The sequence below is a fragment of the Geospiza fortis genome, unplaced genomic scaffold, assembly GCF_000277835.1.
Source record: "Geospiza fortis unplaced genomic scaffold, GeoFor_1.0 scaffold114, whole genome shotgun sequence".
Taxonomy (NCBI): Eukaryota; Metazoa; Chordata; class Aves; order Passeriformes; family Thraupidae; genus Geospiza; species Geospiza fortis.
This window is the reverse complement of record NW_005054383.1, coordinates 3,193,482-3,215,861: the sequence shown is the minus strand read 5'-3', so window position 1 is coordinate 3,215,861 and position 22,380 is coordinate 3,193,482. Positions and strand designations below refer to the sequence as shown.

General features: G+C 45.4%; 1 protein-coding gene across 2 annotated transcripts in view; it reads left to right on the top strand.

The window, feature by feature from the left end:
* The window catches only part of GSG1L (GSG1 like), a 57,694-nt gene that overhangs the window by 16,899 nt on the left and 18,415 nt on the right, over nucleotides 1-22,380 (top strand). For both annotated transcript variants that reach the window (XR_004082180.1, XM_031060494.1), the window contains exons 2-4: nucleotides 214-261; nucleotides 17,105-17,257; nucleotides 21,299-21,410. Coding sequence is in view for 1 of the 2 variants with exons in the window: in XM_031060494.1 (XP_030916354.1) it covers nucleotides 214-261; nucleotides 17,105-17,257; nucleotides 21,299-21,410 (313 nt within the window). In the remaining variant the exon portion in view is untranslated. The remainder of the gene's footprint in view (nucleotides 1-213; nucleotides 262-17,104; nucleotides 17,258-21,298; nucleotides 21,411-22,380) is intronic.

The window sequence follows — 22,380 nt, the reverse complement described above, 5'->3', positions numbered from 1 at the left end:
AAGGGAGCATTCCCTGCGCTGCCTGCACCCCACACTCCTGATCCAGGGGCTGCAACCCCAAGGGAAGTCCAGCCCTTGGGCACAGGGGAATGTCTGTCCCCAGTGTCCTGGAGAGACTGGGGTGGGAGTGAGGGCAGGAACCCCAGGCACAGAGAGGAGGCAGAGGGACACCAGCCCGCTTCTGTCTCCTAAAATAATCCTTTTCTTTTGAAGGTGAAAAATGTCGAAGTTTTATTGACCTTGCCCCGGCTTCTGAAAAAGGTAAGAGAACACAGCCAAGGCTTTTCCCTCCCATCTTACAGATTGCATCATACAGATTGCATCTTGTGGGACCTGAGTGCCAGGGGAAGCAGGATCCCCCAGCACACAGGGACCCACATGTGATCCATGTTGCACACAGCCAGCTGGAACAAGCTCCAAGGCTCTGTGACAGCTGTTTGCTCACTTTATGCAGGTCTGTCATTTATTTGATCTTAACTCAGATGGCTTTCTTCAAGAAAAATATTTATTTATGTTGTAAGACAGATGTCACTGTCATATTTTCTGAAAAATCCCTTCGCCAGGATTTCTTCTCCTGGGAAGATGAGAAGCCTCAGAGAAAAAACAATATTATCTCATTTGCTTCTCCCCGTTTTGATGTTTGGAATGTGGTCTGGAGGTTGTTTACCAACAGGTGCATATTTGATTGATTTCATGTGAATTGTTTTTACTTAATGACCAATCCCCATCAGCTGTGTTGGACTCTGAGGAGTCAGTCAGGAGCTTTCATTATCATTCTTGTTTAACCTTCTGATGCATCCTTTCTCTATTCTTTAGTATAGTTTTAGTATAATATAATATAATATAATATAATATAATATAATATAATATAATATAATATAATATAATATAATATAATATAATATAATATAATATAATATAATATAATATAACATAACATAACATAACACAATATAATAATAAATTAGCCTTCTAAGAACATGGAGCAAGACTCATCTCTTCACCTTGTCCTGGGGACCCTGCAAATACCACAGCCAGACATTTCCCTTCTTCCTCTAGTAAGGAAGGAAATGCTGTGTGGTCTCCTCAGGCCATGAAGACATTTATGGTCAGAAAAATACAGTCACAGTACCAAAGTTATCTCTTTGTGAGAAGGAATCATCCAATGCTTCTTTGGTTGGTTTACCCTAGTGAAAAGTTATATATTCAAGTGCACAGAAGCAGCTTGCAACCGTTTTCCTCACCCTGGTATTGAAGTTCAATTGATCATTGAGATTTCTTTTATTTTCAAAAGCAATTTACCCCACTTTTGAAAATCTATAAGGGGAAAAAAATGCTCAATAGAGCTCAATTAAAGTGAACTGAGCCCATCCTGGTCCCACCTGATGAGATGCCCCATATATTTTGTCAGATCACTTGAGACAATCTCAAAACCTTTTGGGCACAGGGTGCCTTCCTCAGGCTTGGTGGAGCAGCAGTAAGTGGTGTAAGGAACAATTTTCCTTAATTTGCCTGAATTGCTGATCCACTGGAAAATGGGAAGAAAGGCAATTACTGCTAATAAAGCAGGGGGATATTGCAGGGAGAGAAACAGCCACAGAGCCTCTGTGAAATTCATTGTAAGCAAACCCAAATAAATTATGCACATAAGGGAAGAACAAGCCTGGGATTAGTGTCGCTAATGGGCTCCCAGTTAAATCTCACACACACAAATGGCACCTTGGGGCACAAAGGCTCTTACAAAACCAGCAGCTCAACTCTCAGCAGCCACCAGAAAATAAACTCTGTGATAGAAAACATGACAAAAGGACTCAGTGAGGCCTTTTTGGGCTATCTAAAAACAGAGACCAGACAAAATTAAGGGAATAAAAAGCAGTTCTATTTATTGAAGGGCCTTCAGGTACATTTAGGGCAGATGAAGCTCCTATGGGGCTACACCCAAAATGAATGAAGGGTCACAGATTTTCACACTTTTATAAGTTTGGTCCACTTCTATAATAATAAATTAGCCTTCTAAGAACATGGAGCAAGACTCATCTCTTCACCTTGTCCTGGGGACCCTGCAAATACCACAGCCAGACATTTCCCTTCTTCCTCTAGTAAGGAAGGAAATGCTGTGTGGTCTCCTCAGGCCATGAAGACATTTATGGTCAGAAAAATACAGTCACAGTACCAAAGTTATCTCTTTGTGAGAAGGAATCATCCAATGCTTCTTTGGTTGGTTTACCCTAGTGAAAAGTTATATATTCAAGTGCACAGAAGCAGCTTGCAACCGTTTTCCTCACCCTGGTATTGAAGTTCAATTGATCATTGAGATTTCTTTTATTTTCAAAAGCAATTTACCCCACTTTTGAAAATCTATAAGGGGAAAAAAATGCTCAATAGAGCTCAATTAAAGTGAACTGAGCCCATCCTGGTCCCACCTGATGAGATGCCCCATATATTTTGTCAGATCACTTGAGACAATCTCAAAACCTTTTGGGCACAGGGTGCCTTCCTCAGGCTTGGTGGAGCAGCAGTAAGTGGTGTAAGGAACAATTTTCCTTAATTTGCCTGAATTGCTGATCCACTGGAAAATGGGAAGAAAGGCAATTACTGCTAATAAAGCAGGGGGATATTGCAGGGAGAGAAACAGCCACAGAGCCTCTGTGAAATTCATTGTAAGCAAACCCAAATAAATTATGCACATAAGGGAAGAACAAGCCTGGGATTAGTGTCGCTAATGGGCTCCCAGTTAAATCTCACACACACAAATGGCACCTTGGGGCACAAAGGCTCTTACAAAACCAGCAGCTCAACTCTCAGCAGCCACCAGAAAATAAACTCTGTGATAGAAAACATGACAAAAGGACTCAGTGAGGCCTTTTTGGGCTATCTAAAAACAGAGACCAGACAAAATTAAGGGAATAAAAAGCAGTTCTATTTATTGAAGGGCCTTCAGGTACATTTAGGGCAGATGAAGCTCCTATGGGGCTACACCCAAAATGAATGAAGGGTCACAGATTTTCACACTTTTATAAGTTTGGTCCACTTCTACATTGGGGGTTAATCTGCCAATTTCAGCTTCAGGTAATGAAGTCATTTACCCCAAGTTTGCTCCCCCCAGCTCACTTTTGTTTCCATCTCTGGGGCCTGAGGCAGTGAGGTGTCCTTGGCTCCCAGGCCTGGACAGGAATTGTTGTGTCTGCCCAAAATGGGGAAGCAGCAGTTCACACTGTGTGTGGAGTTTGGACTTATACACTAAAAAATGCAGAATTACAAATATATGAAAAATATAAAAGCTAAAATCCTAAGGCATCCTCAGGAGCAGTGCAGAGAGCCACAGAGCTGAAAGCTGCACTTTGCTGTAATACACTGGGGTACTTTGTGCTTTTTAGTGCAGCTCCCAAAACAGCAATGAGGTTCTCAAAGTTCCAGAAAGTTCTGTCCAAGGATGGGAGTAGGACTGGTGCTGAAGGAGAGACACAGGAAAGGAGATGGAATGGACAGGGACAGGGCTGGGAGAGGAGCTGGAAGGGCAGCTGGGCAAGGGAACCTCAGCTGGGCAAGGGAATGTCCCTGCCTTGCCCTGCCAGCCCCTCCAGCAGGCAGACCAGAGCTGGCACAGGGTGCCTGCTCTAAAGGCACTGGGGTGGGTTTCTGCTTTATCCCCTTTCTCTGGAACTTCACTGTGGTGCAGAATGCTTGGTGGCATCACCCACACACTTTCCAAAACCGCCTTTAGTGCTTTACTTTCAGGATTTCTTTTGGTTGTGTGAAATGCTGTCAGCATTTTTTTTTTCCAGGAGAATTTTAGAGTTGTTGCATGATGTCAGTGCATATTTCTAGATGATTCTGTTTTTCTTTTTTGAGGAAGGAAGGCTCTTTCTGTGTAGTGTTATAAAGAAAATTCTATCTATTTCAGAAGACTTTCCATGGAGTTGTAAGGCATATTGACAGAAAGAGAGGGGAATGCTTTGTTAGAGATGGAAAGTGCTGACCATCAGACTCATAAACAAAACCAGGATAAATTCCACAACTGTACATCAAGTTGGACACTGCAACATGGTTAATCTGGAATTTTCACCATCAGTCTTGTTCTCTCCAGAGCTACTTTCACCACATGTGAAGAGAAAATTGATGCCTGATTTACTTTCACTGAACAATTCTTTAATGTCTTGACTTAATCTGCTCTTCTCCAGTTAGAAGAAAATTCCCATTCCTTTAATTTCTTCATCCCCTCACTCAGCATTGACTTTAAGGCGCAGAGGCTCATCAACTACTCAGTTCCAGCCAGTCCAAGTCAATGAGAAAGGATGAAATACAGTGAAAAGCAAATTTGAGTTCAGTTCAAACATTGTGGTTTTCACAGGCAATCGTGTAACAGGGAAATTTGGGACTAAACTTAGCTTCACAATGGGACTGCAACTTATTCACTTTCTGTACATATTCTTAGCATCACTTACCACCAAAAAGTGGTTGTTTATCTGAAATGTCTCCGCAATTTTGTTTATCTGAAATATCTCTGCAATGGAAGCTCCATTACTGCAGCTGAGCACTCGGGTTTCCCAAAGTTTTCCCTTTAGCTGGTTTTCCCTGGCCCAAAGAGGATCCCTGTCTGACCAACTTCTAAGCTAAACAGAGGCTCCTGAAGCCCATGCCTTTTTCTGAGCACATCATCTTTCGCTTTTAAGACAACTGTTAAGACATACTAAGAACACACTCAGTGTAGTTGCACAGCCCATCTTTGCTTGGGTCCACCACCAATTAACAGCAAGGTGGTGTAAACTCCTCCAGATGATTTAAAACCCTCTGATATAGAAAAAGAACTACCATAAAAACTCACAGTAAATAAAACCATCCATGATGAGGTCTAGTCACATCCTCACCACAAACCTTGCATTCATAAATGAAAATTCTTACAGTAAAAATCTCATATTTTATGGCCGAGCTTCCTGTCTTTATGCATTAGTGCTGATCTCCAGTGTAGCTGGAAAATGCATCTCTGATCAGCTATTGTACCCTTGTCATATATCTCACCAATGACATCTACTAAAAGGAGGCAGCAAAATTTGGGGCAAACAGACCCACAGTATGGTATAAATAAGCATTTCCAACCCACACTAGGAGAGCTTTTTCCTGCATTTAAGGCAGCTGCCAACAATCTGTCAGAACCTCATAAGCCTAACATTGAATTTATTAGCTGTTGCTGGTTCTTAGTGCCAAAGCTGCTTAGCAAAATCAGCTTCATGATGGTAGATATTAACTGGAAAAAAACCCACATTTTCCTATGAGAGTTTACATTTGCTATTGATAAAAATGATAGAGCAATAGCTGGTTACAGTGGCCAGGCTTTTAATGGGCTCTCACTGAGCAGACGTTGGGGCCCACAAAGTGCTCTAATTTTCACTCCAGACATGAGCAGTAAGACAGCAAATATTTCCAAAAGGAGTTGGAAGAGAGCTGTCAAAGTAGGCTGGACCTGATATTTCAGTTCTCAGTTTCTTCTGGGATATTCTCCACAGAACTTCATCAAAGTTTTGTTTCTGCTGAATATTTTGCTGCCTGGGGAAGAAAAGGGAGATTTTTTCAGCAAGGGATTGTGGTGTCCCACCAGGACACTGAGGCTGGCACACTCCTCACCACACTCCTCCTCCTCCCATGGCACCTTCTGTCATCCCATTCCCATGGCCTCAAATTTTTGCCCAAGAAAAACCCCAAGAGGCCACAGAGGATACATTCAAAAGGAAGAAACAAAGACCAAAAATTCTGGGAAAAGTGATTTTAAAAGTGGTTTTAGAAGTTGCGAAGAAGGGGGACCACGACACCACAATGGAGAGGAAAAGGTCCCATAAATGATCAGATAAAAGGCTTCAGTGACCATAACACCACAGCTGGACACACCCACAGGTGTTCCTCCCCCTGCTGTGTGGGGATTGCAGCTCCTGCATCCTTCTCTGCATGCATCACTGCCAGCTCTCAGCCAGAGGGTGAGCCCAGCCCAACTACTTGGGCAAGAGACATCAGCTGGAAGCAGCACTTGTGCTGGAAGCATTTTGCTGGAGAAGAGCAGGGCTTTGCAGGAAATGTGGTGCCTCCAGCAGTTTCTGGGATGGTGCTGGTGGAGGCTGGGACTTTGCAAGCACCTAGAGTGCCCAGAGATGGAGATGAGGGGCTCTTCCCCTGTGGGGAAGTGCTGCAGGAACAGGCTGAAATGTCAGTGTTGGCTCAGAGCTTTGAGATGGCCACACAAACACAGGGCAGGATTCCCAGGGCAGGCTCCTCACAGGTGTGCTGCAGCCTGGCCAGGTTACTCCAGGGCTCTGTGGTACCTGATTTTGTGGAACAATTCCACAAGGAATGGCAAGGCAGCAGGCCACCTGCAGCTGCCTGCATTACACTGCTCCCTACCTGCTGATAAACTCACAAAATAAACCAGGCTTTTCAGAGACCACAGAGGCTGAGGCAAGGCAAAACCCTGCAGAAGGAAAATGCTCATGGCTAGTGAACATTGAACAGTCCAAAATCTTACAGGGAGGCTTTTTAAATGAGAGACTGTCCTCAGGCAGAGGTAGGAGGTGCCTCCTGCACGTCCTCTACACAGCCTGAGGTGGTGCATCCTGGAGAGATGAAGCAATAACAATTCTGCATTGCCTAAAAAGTGGCTGCCAGAGCTGAAGTAGCACATGGCAAACAGCAAGTAAACAAATCAAGTCTCACCTAAACACAGCACAGAAAAAAGAGAAAGCTAAGCCAGTTCTATATATGCTCCTAAACCAGCACTCCAACAGCAATTAATGAGAACAGAAAAAGCTAGATGCCTGATTTTAATGGATCCTGACATAATAGGTGTAGCAGAAATTTGATGGGAGAAAGATAATTAGAGGGACAATAACGTCTTGTTGCTGATTACACTGAAAGACAAAGCAGATGTCATGTACTAAAGCTGAATCAGAATAACAAGGTAATGTCATTAATGAGCAACACAATCTCTGTGGATGGATTCCACGTTCAGATAAAAAATGCAGAATTATGTTAGTGATCACCCCTTGGGACAGCTTCAGAGACAGCAGGGTTAAACCTGATAGCAGAGAAAGTGTAAGGACAGAAAACAAAACAGCAGGAGCTGACTAAAACACCATGCACAGACCAAGAAATGTGATGCATGATGCAGGGACAAAATTTGGATGTGGGCATGGAGAAATTAGTGGGAAGTGTGTTACTCTTGACTTACCCCTGCACTTGATTCAAAATGTTAGTAGGAGATCCCTTGTATGGCTTGTGTGGCAGATTCAGCATCCTTCAGAAGCAATAAAAGTGGTTTTAGAATTTGTGAAGAAAGAAACCCAAGAAAAGCAAGAGCTGCTTAAAATACATTAAAATGTTCAGCTAAAAGGACAACTGAAGCTTGAAAGCCTGAAAACCACTGGATACACTGCAGGCCTCTGAAGCATGCACAAATTGAGTGACTGAGAGCAAATGGCACATAATGATCAGTGTTGATAAATGCCAAGTGGGGAAGATGAGGAGTCATCCTACCTTTACATATATAGTGATGGGTTCTGAATTAGCTTTTCCCCTCAGGATAGAGTTCTTGGGCGATGACAGACACTTCTATGAAAACATTAATTCACTGCTCTGCAGAGATTAAGATGAAAAAGAAATATTAGGATCATCGTAGGAACCCAAGAACAAAACAAGAAGCCACCATGCCACCACAAGTACTCATGATGTACCCACCTGCAGCTCCCTGTGAGCACCTCTCATCCCTCCCCTGCCAGCCCCAGCTCAAAGCACTGACAATAAAATTTAAAGACATAGAGAGAAGAGTGACATTTATGGTCAAAAATAGGGAAATACTTGTTTGGATGAGAAGGACAATGCAGAGCAGGTTTGAGGCTAGAAAAGAGACAAACGAGACTTGTAATAGCCAAGTTTAAAAACAAACCTCCTTTTTTATGTATTGGGTAGATGTTCCTAAGAAGAAAAAAAGAGGATCAATTTTCTAAGAGGAGCACTTAGAGACCTGCATCAGTAAAAAGAAATGTAACTGGGTCTCCCAAAAGAACTGTACACTTTCCAAAACAGGCTCTAGATTCTTCTTGAATACTTCCTATTGCATTATTGTTCATATTTCTGCAATAGGGTAAATCCTTACCCACACACACAAATACCTGTGCGCTTGTCACAGGAGAGCTATGATTAAGTGTGCAGGAAAAAATATGTTACTTTTATTTTATCTGTGTTTTCTTACACATCTGTTATGAATCATTGAAGTTAGTTTTTAAGGGCAATTAGACATACAAAGATGAAACCATTCTTGCCAGCAGAATTGAAGCTAAATCCCTAATTACTGAAGGAGGAAACAGTCTTGTTTTTCACACTGGGGATGCCAAAGATGTGGAGAACACTGGTCTGAACATCATTCATTTCTCAGCCCAGTGCTGAGGGTAGAAGTACATCACAGGCTCTGCACTGGTGGTCTTTAAAGGGAAACACTGAGCCCAAATATATTTAGTAAGGCACATGGGATAATTCTCTTTTAGAGTATTTTTCATCATCTTTTCCACTCTCTTGCTCTACTCATTATATTACTACCACACCAGGAAAAAGAGATTATGGATACAAAGATATCCCACAGTCTGCTCAGTATCACACACAGAATTCAATCTGCTCCATGCCAGAGCCATCCAAAGCCATCATCACATAGAAGAGAATCATTTTATGAGTCACAGCTCCACCTCACCTTCCAAAATAAAGAAACTAACCAAGAGCTAAAGCTAAACAAAACCAAAGCACAGCTTTTCCTCCCTTCCCTCAGCAGTGTCAGGTATTCCTCCTCTGGTTTCCCACGTTCTGCAAGGCGCAGTCCCTTGTCTGGGTGCCAGCCCTTTATCTGCCCTTGCTGCCCCATTCAGTTGATTGGAACAGGCAGTCTTAGGTAGCTCAGGTGGCATTTAGGGTCAGGAGGCTTGCAGTGTCTCTGGTGGCTCTGCGTGTGCCTCTCTGCAGCACGAGAGGACGGGCAGATGGTCGGCTCTGCCGTGACGCATTAACCAGCAGCGCTCAGCCCGCTGCCAGACACAACAACATGCTCAGGGTTCATTCTTTTCACCATTTTCTATTGATCACTCCAGCATTTCTGGCTTGGAATTCCCAGTATTGGAGTAGCAGAGAAGAGCAGATGACTAAACCCACCCGAATGGCACTGGAAGAGAGAGTGAGATTTACATGGAGCTGGCCTTACTGCTCTTCGAAAACAATGTGCACAGCATCTCTCAGTGAGTGCCCATTTGCCTATTTTTTTCCTCTCTTCCCTCTTGAAGAAGAGAGATTTAGGTGAGACCCAGGTGTCAGTTCCAACAAAGCCACTAAGTCTGAAAAAGCAGAGCAATGAGTCAAGAAAAAACACAAGGACAGCAAAGACAGACTAGGAGACACATAAGCAGAACTTTTTGTCGCTGCTAACATGAGCAAGGGTAACAACTCCCTGTCACTATAGGACACGAAAGAACACAAGCACACCACCCTCCTCAAGGTGAAGGAAGAAAGAGGGAGTTTATTTTCTGACTCCAACATTTATAGTTTTCCAAAAGTGACAGTGGATTGGAGGGTGACAGTGACACCTCTCCAAACACACTGGACAAACCAACAGTCCATCAAATTTCTCCTCCTCCATAAAGGAAGACAAAACAATGAGTTATTTACAGAAAGTATGTGATAAAGTTCACTACAAGAATGTCAACATCAGAAGGCTTAGAAAAATCTTAAAAAACCAAGGTGACAACTCCCTGTGTCTCTGGCTGACCAAGGAGGAGAATGAAATCACATTCTCAGGAAATCACAGGAGAATGAATCTTCTTTCGCACAAAGAGACAACATCTGCAGGATGCAAGTTCACACCCCCCAGAACCAGGGCTGGCCCTCAGACATGGCTCTTCTCCACCCACATGGGGTGACACCTGTCTAGGTGACTTCTCCCAGCCTCTTGTGGTTTCCCAGTGTTTTGTGGCAGTTCAGGGATCTTGGGGACAATGGCTGTGAAGCACAGGGTGAGAGCAGCACGTTCTCCCATAGGCAGAGCAGCAGTGTCTGGGTTAGCAGCTGCCAGTGGGGAGGCGAGAAGGTTCCACACTCTCCAGAACAGCATTGCTTGGACTCTGGTGTCCCCCCAGCTGCTCAACAATGCAGCACTGGCTTGTCCTTCAAGTGCCACCTCCTGGTTTCATCTCAGCCAGGCACGAGGATCTGAGTGATTATTTAGGAGAACACATGGCTCAGCTCCACTGCTTTGAGCAGACAGAAGGGGTTTTCTCATATGATGAACTGTGATGCAGAAAACCCCCCAAAGCTCTTACTTGCCCATCAGACTCTCTCAGACTGATGAGAGAGAGTCTGATGGGCTGAACTGGCAGAGGAGTGGCTGGAGCTGGTGTAGCCTCACCACAGCTCAGACAGAGCCTGGCTCTCAGGGCAGACGTGTGACACTGAGTTATGAAGAGCTCCAAAGCTCTCCCAGAGCTCTCAGGCTGCCTGCAGCATTGTCCAGCCTGGTCACTGGCTCAGGGACAGTGTGGCAGAGTGTGAGAGCTCAGCTGAGGCTGCTTTGGGCAGCCCCTGACCCCAGGAGGGCAGCTGTGCCCTGGGAAGGGCTGGGATGCAGCAGCCACAGACCCACAGGGAGCACAGGCTGAGGCAGTGCGTGTTCCTAAGGAGGATGAATTCCCACTGAGGCATTCTGAATGTGAGCCTGCCCCAATTAGGAAGCTAATTTTCTGTCTGAAAGGGCTCTCAGGAATCAATACAGATTCCAGACCATTTCTTCTTGGGCACTGCTCAGGAAGGCTGGCCTTTCAGCAGGCAGTGTCACACAGGCAATACATTCATTTATGGGCTTCTTTACGGTGGATAATTTCCAAGCCACTCTCCAAAATGCATGACAGACATTTCCAGGCACACAATCCCTGCCTTTGCTGGGTATAACATGGTTAACATGACTCAGCAACATCCTTCAGGAATAGCAATATGACTTTCCCTGAAGAAATCCTTTACAAGCAAACAGCTCATGTTTATGGATTCAAAATGCTTTGAACTCTCCCAGCAATTCCTGTGTTGGCCACCTCCTCAGTGTTTCCTTGAGAACATGCACCAACACTGGATCTTTGACAGTCATTTCCATGGCCTGGCCAGCCTGAAGGAGCATCCAGAAGAGGATTTAATTGTTTCATCTGGAGATAGGACCTCAGAATCTGCCATCAGATCCCGTTGGCATAGTGAGCTGGCACCAAAACCCAACTTCTCTGACTTGACAAGTATGCATCAAACTCCATGGCTGCATGTGACTGTAGGTGGTAGGAGGTATAGATGTGATTTAAACTCTCCAGAACTGGTTTGTTGGCCTCATTAATCTCAAAAACTCAACAGGAATTGAAATTATGGAACTCTGGCATTTCAGAAACATCAGGAAATGTTTCTTTATCATCCTGCACATAATCCCATTCAGATGTCATCCAAGTTCTTGGTGTTTCAATCGAAGCTGCTAACAAGCCTGAGCATGGTTTTAATAATGCAACACAAGAATCATCTTGGGATTTTGTGGGGAAGGAGCACAGAACGTGTCAGGCTTGACATGGCTCAGTTTAACCAGAGCTCTCTCATGGAGAAGATGGAGTGAACTGTTCCTGGTTTGTGTCAGGAAATGGCAGTGCGTTTGAACAAGGAATGAACTTTGGGTATCAAGCCGTCAGACTCAGCTCAAACCTCCTGGAAGTCATTAACAATGCTGTTCTTTGGGTTCCTTCATCAGGAACTCCATGAATGCCTCGAGTTCTTCTGAGCAGAATTCCCATGGCTTTTATCAGAATCCCTGCTCCACAGGAAGCTCAGCACTGGAGCTCCCTGACTCCATGGTGAGAGGCATCCACTCCTTCCTCAATGGCCAGGGCTGACCTGAAATGGTTTCAGGTTCTGGGAAGAACTTTGTGAGACTCATTGCAGGCTGAGGTAAAGATTCTTTCTCTCACTATCAGAAGAAATGTTCCATTTGTTTCATCCCTTCAGGACTGTCTGCAATATCCCTTGTCTAACATCTCAGTGCAGGCAGGTGCACTCAAGTTGATCACCACCTTGCAGAGATGCGCCCAGAGCTGTGGATCTTCTTTCAAAGTGCTGCTGCTCTCTGCTGCCAGACAGAAAGGCAAGGGACTGATCCTGCCAGATGGCTCATGGAGTGCCTGAGTGCCTAAAACCCCAGGGACCTTGTGGGTAACAGTTCTCCTCCCAGCCATAAAGAAGAGTATGTTCTCTTCGCTGGACAGTGCTGGGAAATTAATTTCCTTGTAACAATGCTGCTGCAGGGCCTAAGGCCTTGAGGAGGTGACACTGGTGCTTCCCACCATGAGCTCCATGGAGAAGAGAGTCTCTCACACACTGGTTAGGAAATAACAAAGCTCAGAGACACAAAGTTCTGTCATGTCCCAGCTACTGCACTGATCTTCTTCCTGCCATGAGATCAGATGATATGAATGTGGTATGATTCCTTCTGATGCAGGAGCTCTATGATATAGGTTGATTTATGTGAAATCTTTTGGTGAGCCCCAGATTTTCAACCTCAAATTCTGGGTGAGAAGCTGAGCCCAGGTCCTGCACTTTCAGGGATTTTGCTCCACAGGGAGGTTCTCCTGAAGCTGGTGACCCCATTTTCCTCCAGGAAAAGCCTCACAGTCTGTGAGCAATCAGAGCAATCCCACCTGGGACATACAGCCTATGTGTGGGTGGGAGCAAAGATCCAAAGTGTCCCACAGTGCCCAGAAGTGGCTCTGCCATTGTCAGCAACACTGCTGAGGGGTGACAGACAGGGACAAAAAATACAGGAGAAGGTGTGTTAGAGCAGGAGGTGGTGATGGCACTGATGTCAGTGGTCATCCAGATCACAGTGCCCACCTTCCTGGCAGCTTCCCAGACACCAGGATGGGCCCAGACACAGGACCCAGGATACCAGGATGGGCCCAGACACAGGACAACAAGCTGATGTTCCCCAGAGAGTGACAGGACAGCGAGACAGGTCCCTGCCAGCTCCTGGCCAGCACAGAAGGGAACATGCAAACCCAGCACGATTTTCTCACCTAAAAAAAGCCCGGCAGGCATGAGGAGGACTTGACAGCTGTCATCCTCTGCATTATTCCAGGGAATCCTGGAAAGATGGGCTGAACACATGGTGTCCTGGTGCTGGCATGCTGGGTGGGCTGCTCACGCATCCCCACCCTCGTGTGTGTGGGAGTGCCACTGAACCCTCTCTGGGTTTGCTTTTGCTTTAAAGTCCAAGTCTTTCCTTTCCTGGGAGGTGTCACATTGGAATGTCCTTGGCACAGAGGCACATCCCAGCTGAGTTCCTCCCCAGCCCCCTCTCTGCACAGGCAGAGCGGGTTTGTTGAACAAACAAGCACAAACAGGATGGAGACCAAAAGATGAGAGGAGTCTGGTGATTGATGAGAGCACAGAGCCTCAGGTACAGGCCATCCAGGTGGAACTCTCTAAGTGAACCAAGTCCTGACTCTCCTGAAGGAGAGATTTTTCATAGAAGCTGAGTTTGGCCAGACAGATCCCTGGGGCAGAGGACACAGGCTGGAGGGACGTAAGCAGACAGAAAAGATGACAGCAGAGAAGATTGGAAAAGAGAAAAATACCCTGGAGATCTTCTTCTCTGTCACCTGGAATGACTGAGGTCCCCTCAAGAGAAGGAGCTCTCTGCTTTGCAGGAAGGAGGCTGTAAGAGGTTGTGAGTGGAAGTGATGCCAAGTGACTGCCTCATGAATCTCATGTTGAGAGAGGAGCAGTGGGAGATCACTTCACCATCAGCACAGAACAGAAAGACTCTGTCTCCTGAATTAATAACCTGAAGCAACTGTTCTGCTTCAGGCAGCCACAGGAAAATCCAAAATTCATACACAGGTTGCATTTTCTGGGTATTATTATTTCGGAAGAAATTCAAAATCAGAGAAGCAGGACAGGACATAGAACTATGCCAACACTGCATGTGGGACTTGCCTTTCCCCACATTAGATGCACTAAACAAAAGGCTCAGAGCAGGTATTCAGTTGCACCATGGAATAAGACAAGAGAGTTCCTTGGTAGATATGAACAGGGCCCCAAAAAAGCAGTAATTGACTATGCCTCCCACAGCAAACTCACCCAGCCTTTGTGTCTCATCAGAAAAAGGATTTACAGGAGAGCAAAACTCACGTCTCATTGAGCTTTTCATCATTTCCTTGAAAGGTTATCCTGCTGGCAAAGCCACTCTTATCCCAGCCCTCTGGAAGGGAAGGCGAAGCACTCCCTGTGACACCAGCCACACAGTCAGGTGCTCCTTTCTCCTTCCTTAGGAGAATAAAGGACACCAGCTGGCCCCAGACCCTCCAGGCCCAGCTCCCAGAGCCCTCCTGTCCCTCTGAGAATGTCCCCTTGCAATGGACACACAAACCCAGGTGCTCCCACAGGGACATGTGCACCTCCCCAGCTCCCTGTTCCTTCCAAAATCACTGCCCTGGTGCCTGCAGCACCAGCTTCAGGCCCTGGGCCAGAGGTGGGCAGCAGGTAGGGTGTGCATATATAGAGCTGAGTACATCACCTGAACACCCAGAGCCATCAACCAAACCCCCAGAACCATCAACCAAACGCCCAGACCTCTCCTGCAGGGCTGCACTCCAGCTCCTTGTTCCCCTCTCTGCAGGTACCTCCAGGATTACCCTGGCCCAGGAGCAGAACCCAGCATTTGTCCTTGTTAGATGTCATCTGGTTGGTGACACACTCAAATCTACCAAGATCTCTCTCTAAGGACCCTCCATTCTCAAGGGACTCAGGGTCTGCTCCTGATTTAGAATCACCAGAAGAAAAATTCCTTAAGAGTGTCCAGGTCATTGATAAAAACATCCAAGAGAATTGGCCCTACACCTGAGCACACCAGCCTGATGTCACCCATGGATTGCAGCTCTTTGAGCCCAGTTTTTCCCCCAGGGAAGCAGAGCTGGAGCCACACCAGAGTGGTGAGCTGCAGACAGTGTTACAGCACTGCCCTGGTGTGCACAGAGCACCAGGGGCGTGCACAAGGCTTGACTCAGGGCAATAATCACCTGGGCAGGTGTGTTGTACATTAATATTTCAAGTGTGGGCTGAATGAATTACAGCTCATTAGTTAGGGCTCTCTGCTGCCTCAGTCTGTGGGTCAGGTTTGCATCAGCTAATTCTTCCAAACTCAAATCATTCCATCATTCTCTCATCATAGACATTGCTGGTTTGAGAAAATGAGGCAAAATCCCTCCTAAACCCTGCTGTTTCTCTCTCTCTCTCTCACTTGCATTCCTTTTTGGAAGAGTTGCCTCATACCAAATTGACTAAGAGGAGTGAGATAAGCAGCTGTTTGCTGTTGATAGATGCAATATTGCACACACAGCCACTGTGAGCAATTAAAAGCTTTATTTATTGCTATCTCTGTAGTGTGGTTTAAGAACTCGAAAGGTCAGCTACAGTGGCAACAACGAATAGCACATATTAATTAGATGTAATTATAAAGATGAATTCCCAGACAAAATATGAGCTGGGATCAGCCTGGTCACCAAGAGGCCACTCAAATATTTGATAAAAGTGAGACTGCATATCTGGTTTGATAAGCTGGACTGTGGGCTTTATCATACATGAGCTCTGGCAGTGAGGAGAGAAGGTATTAATATAAGTGAAGCCTGTAGCAGTCTCTATGGTTACAGCTAACATTTTCTAATATAAGCCATTGTCTTCAGATGCTTAACTTTCCATGTTTCAACTGCTTAGGCTGAAATTTTCCATCACTGCTCATTGTTTCCAGGTGAATTCTCTAGCAATCAGGTTAGCAAATGTACTGGAGAATTCGAGCAGATTCTCATGCTGAAACAGCAATTGGAAATTGGGCAGGGACTCAATCTTATCATCTGTTCCCATCCTCTCCAATTTACCCCGTGGCTTGGTGACTTTCAAAGACTCAGCAGATCCTGCTGGAGGTTTTGTGCTGCTGGAATTCCCAAAGGTGACATCTCCTGGTGGTGCAGCAGTCCCTGCTGGGCACTCCCAGAACCCCTGTCCTGAGCACTGCCCTGAGTCCTGCAGGGCCCTGACCCTCAGGGCTGCACCTAGGGGCTGAGGAAACTCCAGCCAGGCATTTTTACATCTGCAGCTCCTCAGCTGAGCATGTTATCAACATCTGTGCCCACCCTGCTGCAATTGTGGCAGTTTCTGGGCCAGTCCTGTGGCACAAACCCTGTGAGAACACCCTGAATGAGCCCAGCCATCCTGCAGGGCTGTTTCTAACAACAGCTCCCAGCACTAGGCTGTGGCAAGAATTTTAAAAAATGGACTGAATTTATTTTCTTTGTGGAAAAGAGGCATCCAAGGCTGTCCAGCTCCCAGCAGCACACAAGCAGGCAGGTACCCTGTGCCATCACCTCCCTGCCTGGTGGATTGCGCTCATCTAAACTGTGGAACAGGTGGGGAAATTAATTCTGTGAGCTGTGCCTGGGCTCAGAGGAGCCAAGAGGTTCTCACACGTCCCCACAGAGCTTCTGTAGCCAAGCTGAACAAGAAAAAGCAACAGCATGTTCTTTCTGCAGTGTCTTTACCACCCTGCCACTCTTCACATCTTCATTCACTGCTTTTTCTGGTTTTCTCAGTTTGGGCCATGGTTTGCTGAGTTTAAACTCTGTGAATCACAGAATCATTAAGGCTGGAAAAGACCACCAAGATCACCAAGGTCAACCTTTTACCAAATGCTCCCATGCCCCCAAACCACATTGGGAAATGCCACTTTTACTTGTTTTCTGAACACTTCCAGGGATGGTGACTCTGCCACTCCCCTGGGCAAACTGTACTTAATGACCTTTTCAGTAAAGAAAATTTTCCCAATACACAGTGGATGTGATAAACATTTCAAAAAAAAAACTAAATTACAATTGGTGACTTCAAAAACCAACCAACTTTTAAAAAAAAATTCCTAATACCCAGTTACTCCTAGACATTCCTGACTTCCTAATTAATTTTTGCCAACTTTAACCTCTTGCAAGTGTTCCCCAAGTGCTGACAGGTTGCTGCTCTCTGCCCCCAGGTGTGCTGTGGCTCTCAGTGGTGTCCGAGGTGTTGTACATCATGCTGTTGGTCGTCGGGTTCAGCCTCATGTGCCTCGAGCTCTTTCATTCAAGCAGTGTCATAGATGGGCTCAAGTTAAATGCCTTTGCTGCTGTCTTCACTGTGCTTTCAGGTATGAACCTCCCCTTCCCCTTTTTACCACCACAAAGCAAAATTTCACAACTTTGAGAGGATAAAAAACCAGAGGCTCCACGACTCTCTTATCCCCGTTTAGCTATCGCAATTTTTCACTGTAATTTTTTGTTCCTTTGGCACAAAGACTGCATGATAAATTCTCCTCTTGCCAGGGAGAAGTGAATATCCTCATTCCTGATTTCACAGCAGCAATGCAGTAATTATCCTTCCTCAGCCTGCACAGCCATTACCACAGCTCCAGCCTCAGCTCCATTTGCAGCATCATCACACTCATTTTCCAGAGGAAAATTAAAAACATGTAAAGCTGAAAAGTCTTTTTTCTCTGTTAATCCTGAAAGTAGGTGAAGGCTGGAAAACCAAAGGAAGGAGCTCATCTTGTTATTTAACACAACTGAGAATGAAAAGGGTTCTAATAGTGGCACAGAGGGCAGGGACATGGACATCTCTCAGAACAACTCTTTTGGGCTGGTTTGTGCTCAGTCTGTACTTGGGGCCCCTCTCCATATGAACTTGAGGAATTCACTTCTCTAAAATAACTCCAGCCATGTGGTTAAGTGCCCCTTGACTTCTGTGAAGCTTTTTTTTTTTGGCTAAAACCCCCACTTTCCAGGATTTATACAAACAGCAAGAGTGCCCATGTGAGCACTCCTGCATGGACCTCTCTGGCAGAAAGAATTTCTGCAATAGAAGTGCATTTTATCCTGCTGCATTTCAGGCTGGAAGACATTACAACAGGCAGTGTGCATTCTGGGAAGGACTCTGTATCTTCAGGGATAGCTGCAAGTGGTGAAATAATAACAAAAAGGAAGGGTCAGAAGTAGAGCTGAGTGACAAAAACATCTGATAAGAACTGCCAAAGCATGTTTTTCAGCTTTGGATATAATTTGGAACTTTAAAAAAAATCACTTCCTTTTCAAAATCAAACTATGTGGATTTCTTCAGCATTCAATCAATTACTTCCATGCTGTTCCTCTCTCCCTTCAGCATTAACTGCAGTTTTAAAGTTTTGTAGGAATGATGAAGTTTTCTTTCCTACACAACTTTCTATTTTTATTTTGGCCTTCCCTCTTTCTAAGTACATTGCCAAGATAATCCAAATATAAACTTCAAAATTTTACAGGGAAAAATGATAGAGGAATTGAAACAAGGATAAAACCCCAAACCCCAGTACACTGCTAGTTGTTATTTTCAATGGCAGGGATATTAGAGGAAAGAAGAAAACTATATTTATTTAAGCTTAGCATATTTATAATGACATAGCTTAATAGAAATTAGGTAATGAAGAGGACTTTCCATTGGAGCATAACACTACTCATTAAATTCATGCTTGAGTTCCCTCATAAAAGTGCAATGAGATCTCCACAGTCTCATAGCTCAACATCTAAAGTTCAGGAAAAAATATCCCAACAGTGTGGTCACTTATTGTTGTTTCTGTGAGCCACTAAAAAAACCCCACAACATCACAATTTTGGTATCCCTCTTAACCTTACAAACTAAAAAACTTACATATGTCTCTCACATAATATTTACAATAAAACATTTTCATTAATGTGATATATTCCACAAATAGCATTTCTAGTAAAAAATATGGCAAAATGCTTTAAAATGCATTGTCTTTTCCAAATTTCCTTCATCTCCAGGTTTCCAAAGCTCCTTAATTTCTCCCATTACTGGCATCTCCAAGCAGCTCTGGTCCTGCAGGGCTCAGGATCTCCAGCCAGCTATGAATGATCAGTGTTTCTGCACTGCCAGCCACTCCACATCACCAGGATTTTCCACCTGCAAACACCTCTTGCCCTGAAGCCTGGATGGGCACAGGCATTGTGCCCTCCCTGCCCAGCTGGGGGAAAAGATGATCCTGGCCATGGAGCTTTTGTTGGTTTGTGGTACAGGCAGCTCATTTCAGTTCATTAAATGTACAGCAAAGTGGACCAGAGGGTTTCCCCACGGAGGACTTGGCAAGGCACAGCTAAGATAGACCAAACCAAAAGTGCATGAGCAGCACAAGAAAAGATTTGCATTATTCTGCTTTAATTTGGATGTGGCACAACAGCACCAACAGCCCTGCCAGGTGCAGATCCAGCCCCATCCCACCCTGGCATTGGGCAGATAAAACAAAGAACATTTCCAGTGTTTGCTGGTGACCTCCTCCTCCTCCTCCTCACCTGGGTCAGTGAGTGTCACCTCAGCCTCCCACACAGCCACAGGGCTGAGGGTGGCTCAAACCCCGAGCAAGGTTTGCATGACAGAGCCCAGCAGCTCAGCCCTGCTGAGGCTCGTCCTGGCTGTGCCAAACCTCCTGCTGCCTCTCAGCGACTGTGACAGCTCTCAGGGCAGGCTGTAATGTTTTATTAGGGTTGAAAAATTACTGACAGGACATGTGGAAACAGCAAACTCCAAACTTAAGATCAAGGCACAACTGTCAGCTGAAAAAAAATCCACTGATTTTAAAAGTTCAGCAAGCTGCAGGTGCATTCTGGAAATTAAATACAAGAGGAAAAAAGCAAGGTGTGCAGCACTTTGCTGTGCTCCCATTAGGCCACCCACCCTGCCCAAATCTCATTTCTCCTGGAGTGAATTGCTCTTTCCACCTCCTATCTTTGCAGTGTGTCACTCCAACACGAGGCAGCTGAGCAAATCACCCCAGCTCCCTGTAACAACTCTTCCCTCAGCCTCTGCACTTGTTTGTATCAAAGCTGACATTTGTCTTCTGAAGGTCCCGCTCAACATGCCCACAACACAAACATTCCCCTGCTTCCCTCCCCCAGAACTGCCCTGAATCATCCACAGGTCTGGGGAGAGTAATGGAGTGGTTTAGGTACTCAGAGTAAGAAGGAAAGAAGAGCCAAAAATTGGGTGTGCTTGGGGGAGGGAAATCAGGATCTTCCATGTATGGGAAGGGCAACCATGGGAAAAATTAGATGGTCAGAGGGACCAGTGAATGAAAGGTCAAAGTGTGGCACACAGACCTCACTGCACCCACCATGGCAGAATATTGATATTTCTGAGAGCTTTGAGCTGCCACTGCAGCACAAGAGGCTTTTGCACATCTCTAGGTCCAAGAACTGTTTAGGATACAGTGGTCCAGCCCCACCTCCTTAGCCTGAGCCCACACTTTCCAGAGCCCATTGGGGATCATCACCCTGCACTGCCCAGGCCCCATGGCAGGAACATCCCAAATTATTGTAGCTAGAAAATTCTCCAAGCCTCAGAGCTGCTCCTGACCACCACTGCTTGAAAAGCAGGATTTGGTTTTCCTCAAAGGGCTGTAGAAATATAAAGTTCAGGTGGTTTTTTTCTGTTTAAATTGCAAGACCACAGTGGCCAGCTAAAGGCAGAGGCACTCAGGCCACCCTGTGATTTTTTGCAGCCTTGTTCTTTAACTTCACAGGGACTGCAAGCCTGAACCTCACCCAGCTGCAGCTCTCTCTGTGAGCTCTGACAGTGTCGCAAAAGCATCTCCAGCCCTGCCACACCAAAAGTACCCCAGTGGGGTCCTCTCCCCACACATCACCAGGAGAACCAAGCTCACTTCACCTCCTGGTGCAGCTTCCAAGTGTTTTATGAGTGTTCAAAGTCATCAATCTTAGCAACTGCTGGGACAGAATGTGGTTGTGTGGCATGAACACACTGAGCCTGCACTGCCTGCAGGAGCCTCTCTCCTCCTCCTCTCACCTGGGGCCTGTCTGTGACGGGCTGGGAGATCTCTGTGGGTGGCACACCCCTGGCTTGCAGCAGCTGGGTTGGTGGGGATGCTCCTTGTGCAACATTTTCTTCAACGATTCTTCAACTCCTCTCTTAATTGAGAATTCAGAATGATGTAAAATAATGAGCGCTCAGTCACATCTTTCCTCTGCCCATGCAGCTCCCTCCTCCACAGTAGAATAGGAGGCATAAAAGTACAACAAAGACTTTTTTGGAGCTCTCAAAGCACTTCCAGCAGCAGCTCCCTCAAGAATGATTAAAAAAAAAAAAAAAAGTTGGCACAAAAATTCCTGTTCTGATCCCTGCTTCCCAGGTCTCTTGGGGATGGTGGCACACATGATGTACACTCAAGTTTTCCAAGTGACAGTCAGCCTTGGGCCAGAGGACTGGCGACCACACTCCTGGGACTATGGATGGTCCTTCTGGTAAGTGTCACCCCACGTTCATCTCTTCCTCTCTGGAGCTGTTCCATCAGCCTGTTGGGATGCTGCACACATCACCTCCAGCTAACAGGAACATCCCTGTGGATTTCCAGCTGCCAAACCTGCAGGAGCAGGAGCCCCCAGGGCCAGGCAGGTTTGGAGGTGTGGGGACAGTTTTGTGCAGCAGCAGCTGCGCTATCAGCAGGTACAGAGCATTTGTAAATAAACAGCACCCACAATTACCCACACAGATTGAGCACTCTCATTAAAGTTCAATTTAGGAACATAATTGCCATGGCATTTCTGAGACTTTGAGCTTTTTTATTTTTTCGCCCCCCTTGTTTTTAATTAATGTCTCAGTTGAACCTTAGGGTGCAGCTTTGAACACAACTGCAGAGGAAGGTGCAGTGCTCCTGGCACGATGAGACTTCCCTGTGGATCATGGGGAGAAGGCTTGGGAAAATGAACATGGCTTCTTTTTTTTTTTTTTTACCTTTCCCATTTATCTTCTAAAATCACATAAAACTAATTTGGCCAAGACACAGCAACTGTGTTATATTGCTTGCACGTTTATGAGAAGCTTACCAAAAGCAGGAGGCTGTGGAGAATAAAAATACCTGCAAACAACATCCTCAGTCCTCCAGAGGCATCAGCCTCTTTGGATGGATAGGGAAAATACTTTCTTCTTGTAATTTCTAAATATAGCACATTATTTTCTTTCCATCTCAAAACAAAGACAACAATCTTTGCTAACACCAACAAGTAAATACTTCTTATGCACAGCACTGCAGGGAATTATTAGTCTTTCCTTCTCACCTCTTTCCACTGTGTTCCATAAGAGGAGTTACTACCACTTTAGCAACATGTTACAAAATACAAATGACATTATATTTAAAATACAGCTTATTTGGTGTCTCAATAATGAATATTTATTGCATGTGATAATGGACTTATAAATACATTGCATTCACAT